The 27,664-nt window shown below is 37.2% G+C and overlaps 2 protein-coding genes across 2 annotated transcripts; both read left to right on the plus strand.

Annotated features, from left to right (window-relative positions):
* The first annotated feature begins 12,198 nt into the window (after positions 1 to 12,198).
* On the plus strand, positions 12,199 to 14,874 carry LOC105046466 (protein neprosin-like). The gene is made up of 7 exons (XM_010925062.2): positions 12,199 to 12,378; positions 13,093 to 13,179; positions 13,254 to 13,484; positions 13,600 to 13,758; positions 13,885 to 13,938; positions 14,230 to 14,376; positions 14,506 to 14,874. Exons 1-7 carry the CDS (start codon positions 12,220 to 12,222, stop codon positions 14,872 to 14,874), a joined length of 1,206 nt encoding a protein of 401 aa, XP_010923364.1. The 5' UTR covers positions 12,199 to 12,219.
* Positions 14,875 to 22,740: 7,866 nt separating this feature from the next.
* Positions 22,741 to 25,666, plus strand: LOC105046485 (protein neprosin-like). The gene is made up of 5 exons (XM_073260135.1): positions 22,741 to 22,920; positions 23,996 to 24,082; positions 24,183 to 24,425; positions 24,479 to 24,655; positions 25,391 to 25,666. The coding sequence occupies exons 1-5, from the start codon at positions 22,741 to 22,743 to the stop codon at positions 25,664 to 25,666; spliced, it is 963 nt and encodes a 320-aa protein (XP_073116236.1).
* The last annotated feature ends 1,998 nt before the right edge of the window (positions 25,667 to 27,664 follow it).

Genomic DNA, 27,664 nt, shown 5'->3' on the forward strand with positions numbered 1-27,664 from the left:
TATTTATTTTTATTTTTTAATTAATTCCATAAATCCTAAAAATCTAAAAGAGAGAGAGAGAGAGAGAAAGTTTCTCTCTCCTTTTTTTTCCTTTTTTTTTTCTTTTTCTTTTTTTTTCTTTTTTTTTCTTCATTTTCTTTTTTTTTCTTTTTCTTCTTTTTCTTTTCTTTTTCTTCTTTTTCTTCTTTTTCTTCTTTTTCTTCTTCTTGGCTCCTTCCACGTCGGAACAGAAGACCGGCGTGGCCCTTCCTTGGCCGGGCCGTTCAGGCCGCGGCCACCGCGGTAGAGACCGGCGGTAGAGGGGGGCCACTCCCTCGGTTATGAAGGAGCATGGCCGGTGGTCGATTACGATCACCGGCACCGAAAAAATCCAAGGGAAAAGAGGCCGAAACAGGGGTCTCTTTTCCGACCGAAAATCGGCGACATCCGTTGCCGGCAGTCACGAGCAAAAGTATGGGAGAAAAGGGAAGGAAGAGAGGAAGGAGAGAAAGACTCACCTCGACCTCCGGTGACCCCACCGGCGAGCAATCACGGCGAGAATCAAAACGGTGTCCGCGGCTCCGATCGAGAAAAACAGGGAGAAAGAGAGAGGAAGGGGGCCGATATTGGGTTTCTAGGGAAAGGGAGGGTCTTCTTATAGAGGGCCCTAGGACTTCGAGAGGTCCTAGGACTCCCAAATTGCCCGGGTCTTGCCGGAGAAGAAGACTCCTATCGGGAGTCTTCTTCCCGATTTTTTCTCTGTTTTTTTTTTCCTGGGCTTGGGTCTTGCTGGATTGGGCTTGGGTTTGGGCTATGACATTCTTCACCCCTAAAAAAAAAATTTCATCCTCGAAATTTTTCATACCTGTGGTCTCGAAGAGCTGGAGATATTTTTGCTTCATTTCTTCCTCTAGCTCCCAAGTAGCTTCTTTTTTCGAATGTCGACTCCACTGTACCTTGACATAAGGAATGTTGCGATATCTCAGCACCTGTTCTTTACGGTCCACGATCCGTATCGGATATTCTTCATATGTTAGATCTTTTCTGGCTTGCACTGGTTCAAGTTTCACGATGTGACTTGGGTCTGGTAAATATTTCTTTAATATAGAAACATGAAAAATATTATGTACTCCTACAAGTGAAGGGGGTAAGGCAAGTCGATAAGCCACCTCACCAATTCTTTTCAAAATCTCAAACGGACCCACATATCTAGGATTCAATTTGCCACGAATGCCAAATCTTGAGATTCCTTTTGAAGGAGATACTTTGAGAAATACATGGTCACCGACTTGAAATTCTAATTTTCGTCTCCTGTTATCTGCATAACTTTTATGTCTGCTTTGTGCTACCCGAAGTCGTTCTTTAATTAATTGAATCTTCTCGACTGCTTGTTGAACAAGTTCGGGATCCAATATTCTTCGCTCACCAACATCATCCCAATGAATCGACGATCGACATCTTCTACCATATAATGCTTCATAAGGTGCCATACCAATGCTAGCCTGATAACTGTTATTGTAAGCGAACTCAATCAAAGGTAGATGTTCATCCCATGAACTTTTCATATCCAAAATACAGGTTCTCAACATATCTTCTAAGATCTGAATAGTTCGCTCTGACTGACCATCAGTCTGTGGATAAAAAGCTGTACTGAAGTTCAATTGTGTAAACTCTTCCAAAACTGTGACACAAATCTAGTGTCTCGATCCGATACGATGGTCACTGAAATTTTATGTAGCCTTACAATTTCTTTCATATACAACTTTGCTAGTCTTTCCAAAGTAAATCCAACTCTAATTGGTAGAAAATGTGCAGACTTTGTCAATCGGTCCACAATCATCCAGGCTGCATCATTTTTACTGGGAGTCTTCGGTAGTCTAGTTACAAAATCCATAGTGATATGTTCCCACTTCCATACTGGAATATCAAGAGGTTGAAGTAGTCCCGCAGGTCTCTGATGTTCAGCTTTAACTTGTTGACACACCAAACATTGAGCCACGAATTGAGCGATCTCTCTCTTCATATTATTCCACCAGTACATTTTCTTTAAGTCTCTATACATCTTAGTACCTTCCGGATGAACTGTATAACCGGTCTGATGTGCCTCCTGAAGTATTTCATGCTTGAGTGCTGAATCATTGGGTACGCAAATCCTATTTTGGAACCTCAACGAACCGTCTTCATGTATCTTGAATTCAGATTGAACACCAGCTTCCACTGAATTTCTTATTTTCATTAGTTGTGGATCATCATTCTGAGCAACTGAAATTCTTTCAATGAGTGTTGGCTGAACCCTCATATTGGCTAATCGTACTGTTGAGTCATATATTCGGATGTCTAATTTCAGTTTTCTTATATCCTTTAATAATTGGCTTTGATGTGTAATTAAAACTGCCAAATTTTTTACAGATTTTCTACTAAGGGCATCAGCAACAATATTAGCTTTTTTCGGATGATAATGGATTATTAAATCATAATCCTTTAATAGTTCTAACCACCTTCTCTATCTCATGTTTAATTCTTTCTACGTAAAAATGTACTTCAAACTCTTATGATCAGTAAACATTTCACACTGCGCACCATATAAGTGATGTCTCTAAATTTTTAGGGCAAAAATCACTGCAGCTAATTCCAAATCATGTGTCGGATAATTCTATTCATATGATTTCAATTGTCTTGAGACATAGGCCACTACCTTACCATGTTACATCAATACACAGTCGAGTCCCTTTTTAGATGCATCACTATATATTGTGAATCCTTCATCTCCTGTTGGTATAGTAAGGATAGGGGCTGAAACTAATCGTTGTTTTAATTCTTGAAAACTCTGTTCACAATCTTCGATCCACTCGAATTTAACCCCTTTTTGAGTAAGACGAGTCAAAGGTGCAGCTATGTGGGAGAATCCTTCTACAAATCATCGGTAATATCCTGTCATTCCTAGAAAGCTTCAAATCTCGGAGATATTTGTAGGTCTGTTCCACTGCATCACAGCTTCCACTTTTGCTGGATCTATAAAAATTTCATCTTTAGATACGATGTATCCTAAAAAGATGATTTTGTCTAGCCAAAATTCATACTTCTTAAATTTGGTATAAAGCTTTTCTTTCCTCAATATTTGTAGTACACACCGTAAATATTCTTCATGCTCCAATTTACTTCTTGAATATATCAAGAAATCGTCAATAAATATGACAACAAACTTATCAAGATAGGATCTGAATATTCTGTTCATTAAATCCATAAAGGCTGCTGGAGCATTGGTTAACCCAAAAGCCATTACTATAAATTCATAATGTCCATAACGAGTTCTAAATGCAGTCTTTGGTATATCCTCTATTTTGATTGTTAGCTGATGATACCCTGAACGAAGATCAATTTTAGAAAAGACTTGTGCACCTTGCAACTGATCAAACAAATCATCGATTCGAGGTAGAGGATACTTATTTCTGATAGTACTCTTATTCAACTCTCTATAGTCGATACAAAGTCTCATACTACCATCCTTCTTCACAAATAAGACTGGAGCTCCCTAAGGAGATACACTAGGCCTTATAAAACCTTTATCCAATAAATCCTGTAATTGATCTTTTAACTCCTTCAACTCCATAGGGGCCATTCTGTAAGGAGCTTTAGAAATCGGACTGGTATTGGGTGCCAACTCAATGGTAAATTCAATTTCTCTGTCTGGTGGTAGTCCGACTAAATCATCAATGAATACATCCAAAAATTCATTTACGATAGGAATATCTTGTAACTTCAATTCATCATGTTCTTTATTCTTTATTGATACTAAGTAACCTCTACATCCCTTTCTTAGCATCTGTCTAGCTTGCACAAATCAAATAATACGTGGAGGGGTGGTTCCTGTACTTCCATCAAAACTGAAAGTTAATTCTTTCGGTATGTGAAAGTTCACTCTCTTTCCATGACGGTCTACAGAGGCATGATAAGTAGCCAGCCAATCCATTCCTAGAATGACATCGAAATCTTGCATATCCAAGACCATCAAATCTGTCGGTAATTCTCTTTCTCCTATTCTGATACTACATGACTTGCACACACTTTCGGTACTCAAAATACCACCTACTGGTGTCTCAACATATAGTTTGATTTTCATAGGTTCACATACTATATCATGTTGTCTAATAAAAGTAGTGGATATAAAGGAGTGTGTGGCACCAGAATCAAACAAAACTGAAGCATGAATACCAGATACAGGAATGGTACCTGTCACCACAGCATTGGAGGCCTGAGCATCCTGTTGTGTGAGTGCATAGATCTTTCCTTGAGTTTTCGGCCTTTGACCTCCATCCTTTGTTTGTGTGGGTCTATTTTCATCCATCTGGGGGCAATCTGCAATCTTGTGTCCTTTCTGTCCACATCTAAAATAAGAACCAGTATTCCATGGGCAATTAGAAAACTCATGCTCTCTTCGACCGCATCTCGAACATCTAGCTACCTCATTCTCACGATTCTTATCAATTGCTGGCTTCTTTGCTGGACCCTTATTGTTCTGATTTCGTCCTTGAGTTCCACCAAACCTATTTCTCTTCTTCTGATTCCGTTCTCGCTCCGCATGAACTTCATTAACTTTTCTCTCAATTATTAGGGCTTTATTTACAATTGAGGCATAGGTAGTTAGCTCATAGGGTACAACTTATTTTCTGATTTCTATCTTCAGTCCCATTTCAAATTTGTGTACTCTGTCTTGCTCAATCTCAACTAATCTTGGAACAAACTTGGCTAACTCCATGAATTTAGCTTTATATTCTGCAACGGATCTATTTTTCTATTTCAGGTGAATGAACTCCTGCTCTTTCTGTATTCTGATACTTCGAGAGAAATACTTATCAAAGAATTCATCTCGAAATCTCTCCCAAGTGAGTGGTATCCTATCGTGCTCATATTTTTGTTTCAGTATACGCCACCAGTTGTATGCCTTGCCTTGTAACAGATATGCTATGAAGCGGATCTTCTCTTCATCTTGGCATTCTTGCACGACGAATGCCTTCTCCATTTTCATAATCCAGTTATCTGCTTCCAGTAGCTCGATGGTCCCTTTGAAGGCTGGAGGAGCTAGCTTCTTAAATTCGACGATATTGTTTCTCTGCATCGGATGTTCTCCATGTCCAGGTGTTGGTGGAAAATGCTGACGGGGCTGTGCATATTGTTGTTGAAGTAACTGTTGCTGTGTTTGAACTACTCCGATCAGAGTTTGCATTAGTTGAGTCATGTTTGACTCCTCTTGTACTGTCGGAGTATTATCGGTAGGATCAAGGATTCCCTCCTGCTGAGTTGTGCCGCTATTTAATTGGGGAGTGTTATCGCCAGGTAGATTTGATGTCCCTCCTACCGCTCCTTGAGTATTCTTCGCTCGTCGTGGAGGCATATTGACCTATGATAGATTTGAGATAATAACTTATCCTTAATAAGGTTATAACTTACTTGTGACAGGTCAAATCATAATCATCATAACTAACCTTTCAATTTCCTAATATCTACCCATCACTCACTCACTCTATTCTACATGTCTCTATCTATCTACTTATGCTCTGATACCATATTAATTGTCACGCCCCCGATCCGAGATTTGAATCGAGGGTCATGGCAACCGCCGCATACTCATAGAAAATTTTTTTCATAAGTATGCAAGGCATCTCATCATGATATCTTACACATAAAGTTAACTAATGTTTTAATTTTTAATAAATCAAATCTTATTTCAAGTAACAAATCAAAACTCAGTGTCCAAAAGAAAAATAATTGTCTGACAAAGTCAACACTAAAAAAAAATAAAAGTCTTGAATCAATTCTGAGAAAATCCTAAATCAATGAGCTAACTCCATCTCTAATCGCTCTCCCAACCGAAATCCCGCATCACGCTAATTTTCTGGATCTGTAAGAAAAACATAAAACTCATCATGAGCTAAACAGCCCAGTAAGCAGTGTATACCTTTAACTAAATAAATCAGGCAAATAATACTATACATATCGATTTACTGATAATAACAAAATCAATATGTAATTTCATGAAATCATAATCATACTATCAATCCTATATAAAATTCAATTCATCATAATTTCAAATTATGCTTTTCATCTTAAATTCATCAATTTCTTAAGTTTTTCTTACCAACCATGACTATGACCACATTATCCCTGTGGCAGGGTCATAATACCGCGTATCTACTTGTGGTGGGCTGCGAATCATCTGGCAGCCAAGTCCTTTGGAACCGCTGGTCTCGCTGGCGGTTTGTCGCTGGTCTCTCTGACGACATGTCACTGGTCTCGCTGACGACATAAACCTTCAGGACAGTCAATTGCCAACGTATATGCCCCCATTGGCGGGATCCTCAACACAGTCAGGTTGTCAATTTCATATTGTCTTCCAATTCATATATTATTTTCAAAAATAATATAAATAAATGATATTCGAGTCAAATCAATCATATCATTCTTTGAGGTCATACATCATCATAATAATTGTTCAACAAATAACTTCAATCATAAATAATTTTCTATAATTAACTTTAATCATAAATAATTTCAACAATTATTTCAATAAATAATTTCAATCACAAGCATGCATAAATTTATTTAATTCAGAATTTATAATTTACCAGATAAATTCAATAAAAGTGAACACTACTTACCTCAAAAGAAAATCCAAACTAGGGATTCTAGAAATCTCGAAAATCCTTCTCTGAACCTAATACGTCAAATATCATATTTTTAATCAAAATTTTTTTGAATTAAAAATAATTAAAATTATTAAAATCTAATGTCCCCATGAGGATCAACTTGACGATAGCATCCAGGATTTTCGGACTAATCCAAGGACACCCTAATTATATTTATTTATTTTATTATTATTTATTTTTTTTATTTTTTAATTAATTCCATAAATCCTAAAAATCTAAAAGAGAGAGAGAGAGAAAGTTTCTCTCTCCTTTTTTTTCCTCTTTTTTTTCTTCTTTTTCTTTTTTTTTCTTTTTTTTCTTCTTTTTCTTTTTTTTCGTCTTTTTCTTTTTTTTTTCTTTTTCTTCTTTTTCTTTTCTTTTTCTTCTTTTTCTTCTTCTCGGCTCCTTGCACGCCGGAACAGAGGACCGGTGTGGCCCTTCCTTGGTCGGGCCGTTCAGGCCGCGGCCGCCGCGGCGGAGACTGGCGGTAGAGGGGGGCCACTCCCCCGGTTACGAAGGAGCATGACCGGCGGTCGATTACGATCGCCGGCGCCGAAAAAATCCAAGGGAAAAGAGGCCGAAACAGGGGTCTCTTTTCCGATCGAAAATCGACGACACCCGTCGCCGACAGTCACGAGCAAAAGTACGGGAGAAAAGGAAAGGAAGAGAGGAAGGAGAGGAAGACTCACCTCGGCCTCCGGTGACCCCACCGGCGAGCAATTACGACGAGAATCAAAACGGTGTCCACGGCTCTAATCGGAAAAAACAGGGATAAGAGAGAGAAAGGGGGCCGATATTGGGTTTCTAGGGAAAGGGGGGGTCTTCTTATAGAGGGCCCTAGGACTTCGAGAGGTCCTAAGACTCCCAAATTGCCCGGGTCTCGCCGGAGAAGAAGACTCCTATCGAGAGTCTTCTTCCCGATTTTTTCTCTATTTTTTTTTTTTCCTAGGCTTGGGTCTTGCTGGATTGGGCTTGGGTTTGGGCTATGACACCTAGCTTCAATGGACAGAAGGGAGGGACGTCTGAAAATCCAAGATTCATTACTGGGATTAGGAAACAATCGAGAAACTAACCCCGATTTCCAGCGGCAACAGCGATAAAGATTAGGAAATGAAACTTTAGGGGGGAGATCAGCCACCCATTTGTCCTTCCAAAAGGAACATTCAGACCATTGCCCAACTTGATGGCTTCATGGTGACACTAATTTGTCACCATACGTATTAACCACATGATTATGAACAAATGAGCTTCGCATGACAACTACATCGCAGATCATGAGACCACGGCTGCAATTCGACTAATTGTTTGGGACGCATCCAAGCGATCAGAGCAAAAGGCGTATATATTATACCGAGTACGTTGTGCTTCTTGTCTCTTCGAGTTATAGTATGACTTCCAAAATGAAGAGCTTTATTGGTAACGTCGACTTAATATAGGATTCCACATTACCTTCTGAGCTTACGCCCATGGTAAGATGGTGGAGATTTAAATCGTACAACTCTCGTGCATTCCATTAACGGGGTAAAGTATCTTTAAAAATCAGTTTGTCTACCGGATGGACGTTGTGAGACAGACACCATTGCTGGGGAACTCCTCTTAGACTGGTCGTGCCATCTTATCAGCTGAATTCTCTTATTTATTGCTGGAACAGTTCTCTCTTTTTTTTTTTTTTTTTCTTCTTCTCTTATTTTGAGGGTATTCTTTGTCCCCGTAAGAAGGAATGCCTAGAAATGAAAGGAGGGTCCCTTTCCAAGGATAAGGCAAACTCCAGGCTCAAATCAATTAGGAGGGCAATTCGGTAACTTATGGGAAGCAAAATTCTTATTGCACCGTGCGCAGCTGCACCGTATGCGGTGATTGGTGTGGAGACGACCCCACCCCACCCCCCAACTCATCACCGCGCACGGTGCAGAAATTCTGCACCGCGCGTGGTGCACAAAGAATCGCTCCTGTGGGGAAACACGCGGTTGGGCTCCCTTCATTTGGCCCAAGATAGTTTCAAATTCTGGTGGCGAGCTCACATTTTGTTCTTTTTCTTTTTTTCTTTTTTTGTTTGGCTGCAAAGCTGACCTTTTCTCAACTAAATGGAAACTTCCCTGATTTTCCCTCTGACTTCAATCGGACAAATGGTTTTCTTGAAGATACATTTGAAGGTTCCTTTTTTCCCTTCACGCAGTGGAAAATGTTATTGGAATAATTTCTGTTGTTTCACATCTATCTTTTATAATTTGACATTCATGACTTAAAGAAAGGACATGGACTGAATCTAGTATTAGTAATATGCCTGAAGTACTTCATATGTTAATGTGAATTTTGTGAGACAGGAGTTCTGAATCTTATGGTAAAAAGAAACTAATTTATCATTTTTATCTTTCTTATTAATACAGAACAGTACTGATACACTTGATTATTGCTTTTGGATCTGAAAATATAGAAAGCCACAAGAAACGATAACGCTTTTTGCATGCTAAATGATAGATTTAAATGGAAAGTTCTATCTTCTAATCAAATTCTTTTAACCTTCTCATACCATAGGATCCCTAACCTGTGTTTGCACCAAATAATGCAATGATCAAAGTTGTGTTGCCAAAAGTAACTCACTTGCATATTTACACTTGTACGCATATTGTACTTTTTCTCCTGGGGTTATCGTTGCTCTTCCCTAACAAATTTGTTGACAACCACGGGCTGATTGAATATTCAAAAATAATTTTTGGTCTATAATCTATATTCTCTGTGATCACTATGATATCTTTTAGTGTCTTCCCCATCCATGTAACATAAAAAATTTAGATAGAAATTTTTGTGTCATATGCTCTCCTCTCCTTCAGAACCAATAACTTCTGTTTTCATTAATTTTATGATCATTTTCGCTCTCTACTCAAGTCAACTGAAACAACCATATGCAAACAAAGATCTTCCTGGAAGATTAGATGCAGTGCATATTTTCTTATTCAATGAATTTGGCATGTACAGAGTCATGGTGCAAAAAGACAATCAGGAAGATTTGGACTTAAGAGTATCATCTAATAAACCAATTCTACATCGACCATTATGACTCAAGACTATCATCATGGTGCGAAAAGACAATCAAGAAGACTTTAACTCAAGACTATCATCATGGTACAAAAAGACAACCAGGAAGACTTTGACTCAAGACTATCATCTAATAAGCCAAATTACTCATTGAGCATCATGCTCATCTTCACTAATTAATAGACCGATGTCTGAAAGTAATACTAGCTAGGTTAATATAATTTTTGTTCTAAGCTATGTTTCCTGAGCTTGTGCATATTATGGCAAAAATTTTCCATTCTATTTCCTTCCCTATTATCTGTTGGTTCTATTCGTCTCTATTTAAATCATCTTAGCAAAGAGTCTTATTGTTGTATACCAGTTCAGTGCATCTAAATTCTCTCCAGAAATAAGTTATACATTCTGAGGGTCGAATTTCCATGAGGCCCAACTAGGCTTCTTACACACTCAGCAAGAAAAATTAAAACTCTCACAACTTTCTCCTGTTGATTTTCTCTCGGTCTCCATGGTTCACCCAACTGCTCTTCTAGCCAAAACAGTCATGATAGAGAACCCAGACATTAGGATCCTCCCTTTCTCAACATAAGATTTAATATAAGTAGTTGGCTTGCTCTTGTGTTGAATTTATCTTTACCCTCTATTAGTCCTCTCAGTAGTTGTCCCAGCTACATCAAATCAAATTCCTTTTGCCATTGAAGGTTTTCTTGATGACAAATTTGAAGGTTCCTTTTTTTTTTTATTCATGCAGGGGAAGATGTTATTGGAATAATTTTTGTTGTTTCACATTGCTGTCTTTTCATTTCTTCTCTACTTTTTCATTTGCTTATTCGCATCCTACAACCAGACATTACCGCAGAAATCTCACCATCGATGTCACATACCCTTTCTTCACAAACAATGTAGTGGATTTCTTGTACATAAAGATTCCTGGGAGTCACAGTAATAAACTGACTTCGAAGAAGAAAAGAATGGAAATAAATGAGAAGTTACACTGACTTAAAGAAATGACATGGGTTGAATCTAGTATTAGTAATATGCCTGAGGTACTTCATATGTTAATGTGAATTTTGTGAGACAGGAGTTCTGAGTCTTATGGTAAAAAGAAACTAATCTATCATTTTTATCTTTCTTATTGATACAGAACAGTACTGATATAGTTGATCATTGCTTTTGGATCTGAAAATATAGAAAGCCACATGAAACGATAACGCTTTTTGCGTGCTAAATGATAGATTTAAACTGAAAGTTCTATCCTCTAATCAAATTATTTTAACCTTCTCATACCATAGGATCCCTAACCTATGTTTGCACTAAACAATGCAATGATTGAAGTTGTGTTGCCAAAAGTAACTCACTTGCATATTTACACTTCTGCATATTGTACTTTTTCTCCTGGGGTTATCGTTGCTCTTCCCCAACAAATTTGTTGAGAACCACAGGCTGATTGAACATTCAAAAAAAAATTTTCGTCTATAATCTATATTCTTTGTGATCACTCTGATATCTTTTAGTATCTTCCCCATCCATGTAACGGAAAACTTATATGATTATTTCCTTTGATTGTGTGCTAAGAGAAAGAGATCTAAATTTTTATTATTTGAGGAAAATAATTAATGCATGATGATAAGATATGCCTGAGAATCCATATCCTTTTAGGTAAATGGTAATATAAGGTTCTTTTGATTATGTAAGACATACTTCGACATATAAATGGCAATGAGAGAAGAAATTTTGATTTATACATGGATTGGTTTTATTTTCACCGAAAAGGGGCTCAAAGAAGGGGATCATGAAGGCATGTGTTAGCATGAGCCATGATTTGGTGGTGCTATTACCGATGATGATTTTCTTATGGTGCACTGAGACTATGATGCAGGCCATGATGCAGTAATTGTAGGTACAACTGCTCCTAAGCGATTGAATAAGCTCTGTCAAGAGCATCCGGTTTTTCTATCTTACTATTCTCTCATTTATTGTTTCCTTTGTTCTTTTTAGCTTTCTAGGGCCCAAATATATTTTTTGTTCATTTGGCTTTCTAGGGCCCAAATATATTTTTTGTTCATTCCAAAGAGTTTTTGATAGATTTTTTGAATTAGTCTGCACTAAAAATCTATTTTAAAAATATTTATTTATTTCAAGAAGAATCTTAATTGCTGCATAACATATATATATATAAAGAAAACACCACAGCTAATAGATTATTGAAAATCATTGGCAAGTAGTGTTGGACAAAAATTCATATGATTGTCTCTTCGATTTAGATTGTGTGCAAAGGGAAAGACATCTAAACTTTAATTATCTAGGGGAAGAAAAGAAAATAATTAATGTAATATTAATTTGATGATTAGATAAGCCTCAGAATTAATATCTTTTCGAATAAATGGTAATATATAAGATACTCTTAATTAACATAAGATATACTTGGATATATAAACAACAATAGAGAGAAGAAACTTTGTTTTATATATTGGATGATATATTTGTCTTATTTTTACTAAAAAGTGGTTGAAAGAAGGGCACCATGAAGGTATATATTAGCATGAGCTATGATTTGGTGGCGTTATTGCTCGTGATCATCTCCTTATGGTGTATTGAGACCAAGGCACAGGCCACGATGCAGCAATTGAGGGTTCAACAGTACCTGAAGCGATTGAATAAATCTACCATCAAGAGCATAAAGGTCTGCCATCCAATAATTCTTTCATTTATTCCTTTTTTGATTTTTTCTTGGTTTCTTGGGGTCATTTTTTTTTTTTTTTGGGTTCATTTTGATAGAGTTTTCAATAATTTTTCTGAACTAGTTTCAAATAGAAATCTATTTTACAAAGTATTTATTTAAAAAAGAACCTTGATTTGGTTTAGAATTTTTTTAGATTATTTAATATAGTACTAATGTTTTAAAAAGAATTTTTGTACAATGCTTGTATAAAACAAGAAATGGTAGCTGAGAAAAATCTGGATCATTCTATGTACAAGAAATGGTAAAATATATATATATATATATTATACATACTGTTTTTGGAAGCACGGTAGCAAGAAAACATTTTTGTATAATGCTTGTATGAAACAAGAAATCTATGGCATTTTTTTAAAAAAAAATTGCTATTTATTATTTACGTGCAGTATTACCATCTAATTTATAGAGTTAAAATTATTCCTTTGTCCTAATTTGGGCATTAAAAATTCTTAGGCTGTGCTTTTTTTCCAAGTTTTTAGCATTTTACTCTGGCGCTTTTTAAAAATAAAAATGTTACTCTCTTCGTTCATTCAGTACAATCATGTAGTTTCTACTATATTCTTCCTCTTTTATTGTACTTATTTTTGGCATTTTTCAGTGTAATGCTGCTAGATTTGTGGATTCATTTGTTCTAATGTTTGTTTTTCTTTTAAAAAGAGCCCGGATGGGGATATCATAGACTGTGTCCATATCTATCATCAGCCAGCCTTTGATCATCCTTTGCTCGAAAACCATACTATCCAGGTGTGCTCTCTTTCCTCCTCAGTTACCTCTGCTTTTCAAATTCTTCGCCTACCACTTAATGTTTACATCTTCAGATGAGGCCAAGTATCCTCCCATCAGGTCTATATGATGAGAATGAGGTAGCATCAAAGATGGAAGGTAGCTCCATACCTCAGCATTGGCATCAAAATGGGAGGTGCCCCGAGGACACCATCCCTATTAGGAGGACCAAGAAAGACGAGCTGCTGAGTGTCAGCTCTATCGAAAGACATGGAAAGAAGAGGCACGGGACAATCCCAAATGCCACTTCCGCAGATGCAGAGGAGGTATATAGTTTTGAAAACATATGAAAAGGAGTAGCTTAGAGACAAAGCATCCCTTACTTTTCCACTTCTCCTTCACCTTTCTCATTTGTGTTTGCCATTGGGTTTTCTCGTGTAGTTTGCGGTTGTTTATGCAACGGGCGAGTACTATGGAGCAAAGGCAATCATAAATGTGTGGAACCCGACGGTGGCGCGGCCACATGATTTCAGTGCAAGTGCGCTTTGGGTTATGGCGGGTCCTTTCGACCAATTCAATGCCGTCGAAGCTGGCTGGCATGTATGCTATCGTTTCAATTTCAAACAAATAGAAAGTAGTTTTAGTTATGTGAAATTCTGAAAGTCCTCTCTTCAATGCATTAACTAACTTCAGCTGGTAACACTTTGGTGTGGAAAAAAAAATCAGGTTCATCCAGGCCTGTATGGAGATAATAAAACAAGGCTATTTACTTCCTGGACTGTAAGTTAATATCCCTTCTTCTTTTTTTTTTTTGGTCCTCTATGTGCTGTTTTTATTAGCTTCTTCTTTCCTCATGTGCTCCTACCTTGACTTCCATGAGCATTTTTAATAAATTTATTTCATCAAATACAAGTGAATTGCATTGTTCATTGTTTCGAGTTTTTTGGTTCTTTTCTGGTCAATTGTATGAAAAACATGAGGTGCCATAGACATTATTTATTTCGATAAATGGTTTAGGGCAAAGATTATAAAAATTGCGTGGCTTCTTACATTTTGCCCTAAAAATTCCAGATCGATGGTTACACATCAACAGGCTGCTACAACCTACTCTGCTCTGGGTTCATTCAAGTCAACAACGACATAGCATTGGGTTCCGATATTAGCCCTATTTCTAGCTATGGTGGACGCCAATATGAGATCACTTTACTTATTTCGAAGGTAAAAACAAAGCTTCAGATGATTTTTATTTCTCCTTCTAACTCGTGAACTCCCGGTGTAGAAAAACTACATAAATACCTTTTTACTTTTCATCTATTAATAGTAATGAATATTCATATGGTTGAGCAGGATCCAAAAACTGGGAATTGGTGGTTGCAGTTTGGGAATCTGTCTCCATTGGGCTACTGGCCTTCTTCCTTGTTCCACGACTTGTCCGATAGTGCCTCCTTGATAGAATGGGGAGGGCAGGTTGCCAACCGACAAGTAGGGGGTGGTCAGTACCCCTCCACAATGATGGGCAGTGGCCATGTCCCAGAACAAGGTTTTGGCAAGGCGAGCTACTTCAAAAACATTCAAATAGTTGATCAGTTCAACGATCTTCGAGCTCCTCCTCAGGGAACTAAGACTATCACTACAAACCCCAGCTGCTATCATGTGCGCTATGCAAATAATTACATCTACTATGGGGGTCCTGGTAGCAATCCCAGTTGTCCATAGAAGGCCTTAATTATTTGGCTTGTTGGTTTGTGAAAGAATATTAGTGAAAACATAATGGTGAACAATCAATGACAATGAAAATAAATATTCGATTTATAATCCTCCCTCCCACCACCACCTCATGCATTGCTGGCTCCAAGGGAAAGAATGCGAATTTCGCCGCCATCAATGACGTTATGTTCCCCATTCCCTCCTCCTCCTCTTCCTCCCTTTCCCTTTTCCTTCTCTCCTCCCTCCTTTCCTCAATGACTAAGAAGTTGTAAACACTGGGATGATGCGACCTTTCATCTCACCAAAAGCTACAGACACATCACCTCGGCTAGAAAGAAGCTCTTAGCATGTCTTCGGCAATCCTGAAGTACTCCTTTTGTCCGATCTAATTCTGACTCGAATTCGGGAGTAGACGGATTTATATTGGGGATGATTTCATACTAGCCGAAGACATGAGGCAAGTGAAAAATCCAAACAAGTTGGGACCTTACCAAACCCATCTTCCGACAGAACCACCTTGAGTGCTAATATCAGCCTATTGACTTCAGCCATCGATCCCGCCTTCGACCGTTGATCCTAGTTTCCAGCACCAAAGAGACACCTCTACCAACCATACCGTTGGCCGATCCGAGATCCCCTTGTTAGGCCCGACCTGATTTGAAAATTATGTACCTCTTTTCAAATTCAAATGACCACGATATGACAACTGGCCATAGAGCAGATAAAGAAGATAATGGCATGTATATCTCGTTCGATAAGTCAAAGCTAATCATTTGAGCCAGCTTTCCCAATGAGACAAGAGATAACAAATATATTTCTCTCGATAAAGCAAAAGACAATAGGTGAATCTTGTCAGATAAAATAAGGCTAACTATTTGATTCTCTTTCACTCTCACAGTTCTTTAGCTTCACCTATAAATAAAGACCCATAGGAGATCCCCAAGGTATGAAAAATCTCTCTCCCAAACCGCTCACCCCTTTTCATCTATTCTTCAGATATCTGACTTGAGCGTCAGAGGGTCCCCACCAGAGCCAACTTCGATTGGAGGCTTGTCTTGCAGGTCCTGCCCCTACCACCCTACCATCATCGACCTATAGTATCTACCAAGCTTCAGCCAATCCAACCTCAAGATGAATTTTTGCCACAATAAATTGGTGCTAGAGGAAGGGGCCAGGCTCGTTTACAGGAAGGAGTGAGCATTCAATGAGAAGAGCTTCATCACACTACTCCAACATCGATCGGATCTGATTATCCGTAGATCAGCTAGACATAGACCATGATCAACCATCTATAGATCAGCCGACATCAGTCAGATCTAACTACCTTCAAATCGGCTAGACGTCAATCATATTCAATCAAATCATATAGGTTAATATCCCCTCGAGCTATCCTAATCGGACTCAAAATTGGGGTGCTCCAAATGAGGAAGGAGGTCACAACATCCAAATAAGAAGGTTATAGAAATTCTTTGATTTTCGAATCATGATGGATCTGCACCTCTTTATTTCTAAGTTTAAATTCTTGACGAGATCCAAAGGAAGAAAAAGATCACATCATCCAAATAAGGAGAGAGATCCGGCATCCAAATAACGAAGGAGATTACAAAAATACCTTGCTTATGATGGATCCATGCCTTCTTATTTTAAAATTTGAATTTCTGATGAAATCCAAACAAGGAAGGAGATTACGAAAATCTCTTGAATTACGTTTCTAAATTGGGTAAGATCCATACTTTCTCATCTATTGGAATAGAATCAAGGACATTCTAAGAGAATAGGCCCTAAGAGAAAAAGACTCCCATAGCTCAAAGCTCCCATAATAAGAGGCTCACAAGTCCTTATTTATTATTTTATTTTCTTTCTTTTTTGTAGGTCCATAGGCCTCAAGCCAATCCAAAGTCAAAATAAAGGCCGAACTGAAGCCCAGGCCAGACCAATCCAAAGTCAAAATGAGGCTAGTCCGAAGCCCAAATTAGGCCAAGCCAAAGTCAAAATAAAGCTAGTCTGAAGCCCAAGTTAAGCCAATTCGAAGTCAAAATGAGGCCAATCCAAAGCTCAGAATCAAGCCAATTCGAAGTCAAAATGAGGCTAATCCAAAGCTTGGATCCAGACCAATCCAAAGCCAAAATGAAGGCCAATCCGAAGTCAAAATGAAGGCAATTCGAAGCTAAAATGAAGGCCAAGCCAAAACCAAAATGAAGGCCAATCTGAAGTCAAAATGAAAGTAATCCGAAGTCAAAATGAAGGCCAATCCGAAGCCAAATGAAGGCAATCCGAAGCCAAAATAAAAGGCAATCCAAAATCAAAATGAACACAATCGAAGCCCAGATCTAGGCCAATCCGAAGTCAAAATGAAGGTAATCCAAAGCCCAGATCCAGGCCAATCCAAAGTCAGATTCATGTCAATCCGAAACCCAAAACTAGGCCAATCTGAAGTCAAAATGAAGGCAATTAGAAGTCCGGATCCAGACCAATTCGAAGCCAAAATGAAGGCAATCAGAAGCTTAGATCCAAGCTCATCCAAAGTTAAAATGAAGACTAATTCCAAGCTAGATCCAGATCAATCCAAAGTCAAAATGAAGGCTAAAACCCAAAACCAAGCTAATTTGAAGTCAGATTTAGGCCAATTCAAAATCCAGAATCAGACTAATCTGAAGTCAAAATTAGACTGATTCGAAGTCAAAATCAAGACCAATCTGAAGTTCAAATCAAGGCCAATCTGTAGTTAAAATCAAAGACCAAAATAAGACTGAACCAAGGTACAGAATAAGATAAAACCAAAGCAAAAATAAGATCAGGCTGGGGTAAAAATAAAGTCCAAGCCTAGGCAAATAACAAGAAAGAATCAAGCAAAATCCAAAAGCTCTCAAACAAAATTCAAATCTCATGCTAAGAGGCTCTCAAACTCCATCCACTATTCTATTTTTTTCTTATAGAATAACATATCCTTGGGCACCTAAGCTAAAGCAAAAATCAAACCAAGGCCATAGTGAAGATCAACCCCAAAGATGAGGTGAGCACCAAGTTGAGGTAAAAACAGCCCAAGGCTTAGGTCATCAGAAGGTCAACCTCAAAAGATCAACATCACCAGAAGGTCAAAGTCATCAGAAGATAAGTCCGAACAAACTAAAAGGCTGACAGCTGAGATGAAGGACCAAGGTTGGAGTGAAGCTCGATGCCAAGAGCTCCCAATGGGGACTGTCCAAAAATCAACCACCAACAATCAACACCCCCCTCCCCTAAGAAGTGAGCTTCTGAAAGCCAAACTCCAAAAGACCAACCTTTCAAAGCCGAGCTCCCAAAAGGAAAAGAAAAGTAATTTAAGAATGCTAACCAATGAAGGCCAACTAGAGACAAACCAACTAAAACTGGATAACGCAAGTCCAATCATCTATTATTTTTTTACTCCAAATCTTAACTTGACTTAACAATCGGAAGGTCTAGCCAAAGCCAATCCGACGAGTTCTCTTATCCTTTGTGTGTAGATCCACAACTCAATGGCCCAATGACACTCCTTGCCCATGGGCTGAAGATCTTGGTGGCTAAGAAGCGGGGGCTAACCTAAAAGGTGAAAGATTTTTTAGGTTTATCACATGTATTTTAGTTAATTACATTAATTAAAATAAATCTTTACATATTTTAATTAATCATATTAATCTAATAAAATTGGTAGAAAAGAAATAGATCTAATCTATTCATCATGCACAGTAGAAAAAAAGATTAACTACCTATCTCTTCATGTGAAAAAGAAAACCAACAACAATATCCCAATATACATAAGAAAAAAATCAATAAGTATTAAAAGAAAAATAGATTTTTCTTTATATCTTTGCACGGGTTGATGAACTCCACAACTAATGATCGTGGATTTGTTCCTTTCCTTGTAACCATGTAAGTGTCTAACCTCTATGAGTATCTACATACAGTTAGAGATAGATCAGCAACCTTTTTTGATTCATTGGGATACTAGCTTTATTGCAGAACCATTGCTTAATGGATGATTATTCTCAACACCTTGAGAATGGAAGTAGGATAAGAGCCTCTTCAAAACCTTCTTGCTGAAATCTGATTTTAATACAACCAAGAAGAGAGAGAGGCTTTGGAGCATGGAGGAGAAGGAAGAGAGAGAGAGGCGGCAGCCTTAAGGCTTGGGAAAGAGAACTTGGGGTGTGGGAACTACTTTCAATTCCCTTGGGGATTGGCCACTAATGTATAGGTTCAAAACCTTAAGTGGCGCCCCAAGCTTTCATGAAAATTAATCTCCTTGAAAGAGTCCCTGACGGCTTGGACTCTTGGAAATGGAATCCCACTACTGTCGCCCCCTCTAAATTAGCCAAAAAATTTTTATTTTTGCTTGGGCGGCTAGGGTTTCAAAAAATCCTAAAGGTGGCACACCAAAGTTTCCCCATTTGCTCTCTCATGTGGTGCTTAGGGTTTTATTTAAGAAACCCTAGGGCATGGGCTCTATTGATTGGTCCAAGACCAAATCAAAATTGATTATTTAGACTAGACTCAGATGTCACACACCTGATACATCCAAACTCATTTGGGTACATGTGACCTAAGCATAAATTGATCTAAACCTTGACCCATGTTCAATTGAACCCAAATCCATATTTGGTTCAACTTGAATTCAGCTAAAATTAATTTGATCTAATTAAATTAAGACATGCAATATTTGCACATTAGTGCTCCTTGAACTTGCTAACTTTTAAAAATTAAATCCTTGCTATTTGTAACAATTTCAAATTAATCCAATTATTAATCACATTGATAATTTGGATTCTAACCATCTGATCAATCTCAAACTCCTTATACGTATAACCTCATAGGTTATATTCTGTCTGATAGTGAGGCATGTTGTGATCTTCATCACAACATCATTGAAACTCCTTTCAATTCTTTCCCAATCAATAATCATTTGATCATCTATCTGATTCTTTATAGACCCACAATCTACTAGTGACATCTAGCAGCATATAGTGGCAGGCCAGCAAAATAGAATAGAATGAATCTCTAGGTACAGTTATCATATGATACAGTCCTTCTATCTTGGGTCCCATCTAGATGGAGGTTATGGATTACTTGTCAAACCACAACGTTTGTCATATGTTAGATTTACTTGACTTGAGTTCCTACTATAAAGTATGTGAAAACTCTTTTCTACTATTCACACTATCCTGATCAAGGTTTTCTAAACTCAATCTCATAAATTATATAGGAACATCTTCCTTATCTATCAAAAATGATAGATTCTATCTTGATGCGTACCTATTCCTACAATGAACTTACTGCAGCTAACATATAGTACAGGAATCCATATGACTAAAAATCGAGTGTATGTGCAATCAAACTATAGTGGTTTCACTGTGAACAGTCGAGGCACCTCAGGTCTGAGAGCTAGTCATATTACTATAGCATCAAGTAAGTCACTGACGAGTGGATAGCCATCCAAGTAATTTCTCGTAATGATCACACTCGATACCTTTATTCTCTAATAAATATATGTACTCTTGCTCCAATATCCTCACACTATAGACTCGAGACCTATCTATCTTAAGAGAAGCAATCTATGCACCGATTGCATCAATCACTATATCCTTTCCGCGAGGGGGGAATCATGGGAAGGGAAGGGGAAGAGGCGAGGGAGAGAAAATTTTATTTTTTCTACTGGCCGGAGGGGGGCTATATTTGGCAGACTATTAGCGACGGTACATCGCTGTCTCTAATGCCATCGGTAAAGATATTAGCGATGGTAACTTACAGTCGCTAAAAATTAATCATCGTCGCTAATACTTTTATCAGAAAAAATATTTTTTTCATAATTTTTTAAATAATTTTTTTCAAAATTATTAGTGATCTTTTTATCACTAATAGCAGTCGATAATTAATTAATTTAATTAAAATTATAATCAATTTTTTTAAATTTTAAATTTATTAGCAATGATTTTTTCCATCACTAATAGTCAGTGTTCCGTCGCTAATAGTATTAGTGACGACTAATTTTTTTGGATCATTTTTTTGGGGGTTAAAGATCATTATTAGCATTGATTTTGTTTTCCGTCGCTAATACCATTGCTAATATTCAAAATTTTTATGATATCTTTTATTTTTGTCATTGCTCGTTATATAGATAATGATTGACAATTTAATAAACATATTTTTGCTTTTTATTCTTTTGATTATCTCCATTCTGACCAACAAATTTTCAATACTATTTATCAAACTATAGCTATATATGGTATTAGTAACAAAATTATATCTATTATATTTGATAATGTATCTAATAATAATATACCTGTCTAATTATTGAAAGATTCTTTTTATCCCATTCTTAATAAAAATTTATTTCATATGAGATATGCATGTCATATTTTGAATGTTTCTATTCAAGCTGGAATGAGCATGGCTCAAGATATAATTATAAAAATTAAAAATTCAGTATCTTTTATTCATGCTTCAAGAGCATGAATAAAAAAATTTAACTAATTGTATCTAGACCATGATACATATTTTAAAAAAAATTAAACTTGATATAGTTATCCATTAAAACTCTATATATACAATAATTCATGATACATATCTATATCAAAATCTATTAAATGCATATATAAATGATCGTGGATTGAGCTTTATTTTAACTAAAAATGATTGGAAAAAAAAATAGAAGATTTTTTAGTTAGTTTTTGTAATGCTACAAATACTCTTTCTGGTGTTTATTTTCCAATCTGTTGTACAATTTTATAATAAGCATATATAATTTGTGGTCAATTTGCATAATATAGATATGATGATATTTTAATATCTATTATTTATTAAATAAAAAATAAATAGAATCAGTATTGAGATATGGTATATCCTATGCATAATTTAGCTACTGTATTTGATCTATAGATCAAATTAAGTGGTGTACATATTTTACTTGATGAAATTAGTAAATATATGAATCATGATTCTAAAGCATCTAAAGCTGAGATAACTTAACTACTTTATGATATTTTTACATTATATGATGAAAATATTCGTGGATCTAAACAGTCCACATCGTCTTCACAACTCACTTCTAGTATCTCTCTTTCATCATCTTTTTTCTCATTCCTTGCATATAGGAGACGTTCGCATGCATCTTCTTCATCTACATCTTCTTCATCTTTAAGCAACGAATTAGAATTTTAGTTACGAAATAAAATTTCTTCTGTATTAGATGAAAATCAAATAAAAAATTTTGATGTATTGGCCTAGTGAAAGAGTAAAAAATCAATATCTTGTTATGTCTACAATTGCACGTGATATTTTAGCTATGCCAATATCTACAGTAGTATCAGAATCAGTTTTTAATATAGGTCGACACGTTCTGGATGAAAAGAGAAGCAGGATGACAGGCGAGACAATTGAGATGCTGCTTTACTTCAAAATTTGACTGGATATGGAGGCGAGACTTTAAGATAAAAAAGGATATAATACTGGATCCGATGATGAGGACGACACAAACACAATAGACAATTAGTAAGATTTATTTTTAATTCTTAATTTCTTAAAATTATATATTTTTATCTTTTATTTGTTGAGGTAAGTCACTTCTATTTTCTTCTTTCTCCCTCATTGTATTCTAGAGGTCAAGCCTAGCCCCCCTCCATCTTTTGTACAATTTTGATTTATATTAATAAATTGATAGGGGTCTATGCCAAATCCTCCATCATTACTAGGTGATTTTTACTTTAACAAAAGAAATTTCAATATCTCCTATCTTTTTTTTATTTGTCCCCTATCCTGTTTTATTTTATAAAAATTATTTTTTAAAATAAAAATTTTAAAAACATGCTATGCCAAATAGGCCGTGCTTTGGCACGGCCCATATGGGTTGGCACGCGGGCCATGCCGAGCCTGGGCACATGCCGTGTCATGCCTGGCCCATTGGGCCATGCTGAGTCTGGGCACATGCCGTGTCATGCCTGGCCCATTGGCCTTGAAGGGCCATGCCGGGCCTGGGCCATGGGCCATCAAACCCCTAGCCTAGCCTGGCCCCTAGAATTGGGCCATGCCAGGCATGGCCCAGTTCATGCCGGGTCGGCCGACCCATGGGCGGCCTGGCGGCCCAGCCCAATACCCAACTCTAATTGCCATCTAATTTGTAAAGTAAAAATTGTTCCTTGTACTTCTTTGGGCATTAAAATTCCTTGAGCTATTCTCTTATTCAAATTTGTTATTTGTTGTGGGAAGAGTGTAGCTTTAGTCCCATATTGGTTGTGAATCAAGAAAAAGTATGACTTATATGGAATGAAATTTTCTCTCCTCTATAAGGTACCTTTTAAAGGACAAAACCATGCGGCCCAAAATAGCCCATACAGCCTTCAGGCTACAAGCCAGAGGTCAAAGCGGATAATACTTCACACACGTGAGAGTGGAGACTAACTCATCCATCTGAGCTAGTTAGGAGTACTCTTGACCGCAATATTTAGTGCTAGAGGAAGGGTCTGAGCCTTCACCTCCACCCACACATACTCTCCTTTGACTGGAGGGGCTACTGTTGTGGGAGGAGTATAGCTTTAGTTCCACATTGATTATGAGTCAAGGGGTGTACGGCTTATATGAAATTCGATCTTCTCTACCCCATGAGATGCCTTTTGAAGGACAAAATTCTGAGATCGAAAACGGTCCATACAACCCCCGGACTGTAGACCAGGTCAAAGTAGATAATACCTTATGCATGTGGAAGCGGAGACTAATCCATCCATCTAAGCCAGGAGTACTCTTGACCACAACATTACTATTTTGCTCTTTGTTATTGGTATGGCATGACTAATTTTTCATAGATTTTGCTTTTCTTTGCAGATATTTTTTTTATTCTCAAATTAATACTTCTATTTTCTTTTGCATATTGGTTCTCTTCATCTGAAATTTGCAAGTGAAGTTTACTTATGAAAAATTCAAAAGTTTCCTTCTTATTTTCTTCCATGTCACTTTTGAATAATAAAATTTTTGTTGCATTTCATTCATTCAGTACAATCCCATCTTGTTTTTAATAAACTTCCTCTTCTATTATACTTTTATCATTCTTCACTCTGATGATTCTTAATTTGTGGTTTTATTTGTTTTAATGTTAATTTGTTTTGTTCTTTGAACAAAAAAGAGCCCTGATGGAGATATCATAGATTGCGTCCATATCTTTCAACAGCCTGCCTTTGATCACCCTTTGTCGAAAAACCACACCATCCAGGTCCACTCTCTTTCCTGCAGACTTTTTTTTCTTTTCAAACGCTGAATGATTTTACCAAGTGGCTTCTTTACTTTGTCTCCACTTTCTGCAAAAACTTCAGATGAGGCCAAGTTTCCAACCATTTGACTTAGATGATGAGAACGTGGTGGCATCGAAGAAGATAACTAGCTCCATAACTCAGCTTTGTTATCAAAATGAGAGGTGCCCCGAGGACATCATCCCTATTAGAAGGACCAAAATGGAAGATGAGCTGAGGGCCAGCTCTATTGAAAGATTTGGGAAGAAGAGGTCCAATGCAATCCCCAATTCCAATTCTATAATGAGGGATGGCTATGTACATGAGGTACGCACTTTTGAAAATATATGAAAATGAGTAGCTTTGGAATTGGCTCTTAGTTACTTTCTTTGCGGCATATCTATGCTTTCGTGAAAGGACAAAAGTATTATGGGACATCGGTATTCATGGATGTGTGGAACCCATATGTCCAAGAGCTCAGTGAGTTCAGCAATACTCAGTTCTGGGTTGTTGCGGATCCTTTTGAAGATCAGAATACCATCGAAGCTAGTTGGCATGTATGTCATCGCTTTAATTTTAACTAAACTGAAAGTAGTGTTAATTATCTGGAATTATGAAATTCCTCTCTAGCTTCATGCATTAACTTTGGCTGGTTACTCTTTGGGATGAAAAAATATCACGTATATCCAAATCTGTCTGGAGATAGTAGAACAAGACTATTTATTTACTGGACTGTAATTAGCAAATATTCCTTCGTTTTCCCTTCGACGAGTTCACTCTATTAATTTATTCTTCCCTCATGTTCTCCTACTTGTCTTACATGATTTTTTTTTTTTTTTGAATAATAGGATTGCCTTTTCTTTTTTAACTTTTCTTTTGTTTTCTGTTCATTAACATGAAAATAATGAGGTACCGTGGACATCCTTCTAATATTTTTCCATGAAAATTTCAGACTGATAATTATAATCGAACCGGCCGCCACAACCTGCAATGCTCCGGGTTTATTCAAGTCAACAACGAGAAAGCACTTGGTTCCTCCATCTACCCCATTAATTTTCTAGCTATGGTGGTCCACAATATGGTATCGATCTAACTGTCTTTAAGGTAAAAACAAAATTCACATGATTTTTATACGAAAATTCAGAAATGGAACCAAGGATCTCTACCACTTGATCTTTGTTATTTCTCGCGCAAACTCGCGATGTAGCAAAATTACAGCAGCTATATTTAATTACATTTTCAGTCTTCTCCTATAAGTAATAATAAATATTTATATGGTTTTCATTTGTCAGGAGCCACAAACGGGGTATTGGTGGTTTCAATACGGGAAAAAGGCATTGGGCTACTGGCCTTCTACCCTATTCAGTCATTTGTCACATGCCACCGGTGTATTATGGGGAGCAGAGATCATAAACTTCAACTTAAATGGTGAGCACACCTCCACAGAGATGGGCAGTGGGCATTTTGCAAAAGAAGGTCATGGCAAAGCGAGCTTCTGCAATAACACTAACGATACTTGGCGAGGCCCTCACTCCAGCAGATCCTCAAGGGGTTTTCGCTTTCGCTGAAGCACCCAACTCCTATGATGTGCGTAATGCCACCAACTTCGGTAATCTGGGAACTCACTTCTACTACGGTGGTCTTGGTAAAAATCCCAACTGTCCCTAGAAAGCCCTAACTTTTTGTATCTGGCCCTTGTTGCCAAAAAATAATTGTGAACTATCAATGCACAATGAAGATAAATATTTTTTTCTTTTCATTTGAATTGAGTAGACTGTCAAAATAATAACAACTGAGTACTAACAATCAAGCCATGAAACCAATGATTAGATTGAAAAATAATTTAACGATCCACGAGAGAGAGAGTTTTAATATGGAAACCCTTCAATATATATAGAGGATCAATGCCACTGGACCTGGTTTAGGTAAAACTTCCAAAAATAACTAGATTACACACAGCATTTCTAGTAAACTTAGAGTTCACCATATATCAACATCATCATCTATGGGGTGGAATTTCAGCAAAGCAACGATAAAATCTCAGCAAGTGGGTATGCAAAACCCAAGTAAACAGGAAGGGAAATCAATGATCCAAACTGATTAGATTTGAAGAACACACCACCAGATTCATCACCAAATTTTGAGTTAAATCAGATCTAAAATCATCTATTAGAAGAACTCTTTCATCCTTTCATACGGTCTTTTTAATAAAAATCAGACTTGGAATATTAAATAAATTCTAAGCTTAATTTGGCATGATCCATGTTAGAAGCTTGTTCAGCACAAATTATGCCTGAATCTAGTTTAACAGGTTAGGTGTAGCTGATGGCCGACTCAGGTTTATTCGATCTGTAAATTGGATTCTGAAGGCTAGTATCACATCTGACATGTCATCTCAGGAGTTTTTGATAATAAAACTTTTAACAAAAAGTCATTTGTCGTTTGGAAGCTATATTTCTAAGTGCTATAGAACATTTCGTATTTGTTTGCTAACCAAACTGAGAAAGTGATTGTAGTATAAGAAAATGATGATAAAGGGCAATACATGTTGGAGCCATTATGAACTCCTAGGCATGCATGAATCAATTTTTTTACTAAACTAGATGTTCGTACATGTTAGCTGAGTTGAGCCTTAAGATCAAGGGAACAAGACTTTATGTTGGATTTTGGGTAGTAAACATCAAGCATCTCATGGTTAAATAGAGAGTGAGGTCTTCTGATGGTAGCTTTAAAAGAGAGGAAAATATGGTAGGAATCGAATAGGTATGTGAAGATTGAAAATTTATACCACCTTATGAGGTAGAATCCAGTAAAATAATCTAAAAATAAAAAATAAATAAAAATGAAAATAAAGAAAGAACGGTTGGGCCGTTGGACGGGCGTTATGAGAGAGACACTTCTGTTGGGGAACTCCGCTTAGAATAGTTGTAGGGAGAATATGACAAAAATGTGCCCCCAAGTTGCATGATTGCGAAAGTATATATTTTGCTTATTAAATGATCATATGCACCGTGCATGAGTTAAGTGTGGTCGCTAAATTTCTATTTCTTGAAATGGACTCGGCATGAAGTACGTGCATGCATACTACTTACCACACCAATAATGCTGGATTTCCATCAAGGAAGAATGCTTATACACGTCTCCAGATCCACCAAAATCTTATCCTTTCTATTGCCTCATGTAGCTTCTTGTTGTCTTCCATTAATTTGTACCACCTTGGCTTGACTTTAGTTGATTGAAGTAGCTTCTCTTTTCAACATCGTAAAGGAAAAAGATCTCTCTCTCTTGCATTTATGCAAGAAGTGCATCCGCTAAACATTGGTTAATTTATCTAGCAAATTAAACTTGATGGCTTTCTTCTTCTTAGGGATGGCAATGGGTAGGGTTTGGGTCGGGTAGTATACTACCCATCCCCAAACCCGAACTTAATATCCTATACCCAAACCCTACCCGATACCCAATCGGGTAAGAAAAGAGATACCCATCCCCATACCCAACAGGTTCGGGGATACCCGTGGATAACCCATTTCCCCATACCCAATCCATACCCGCCCCATACCCAACCC

This window comes from Elaeis guineensis, chromosome 6 (genome assembly GCF_000442705.2).
Source record: "Elaeis guineensis isolate ETL-2024a chromosome 6, EG11, whole genome shotgun sequence".
Lineage (NCBI taxonomy): Eukaryota > Viridiplantae > Streptophyta > Magnoliopsida > Arecales > Arecaceae > Elaeis > Elaeis guineensis.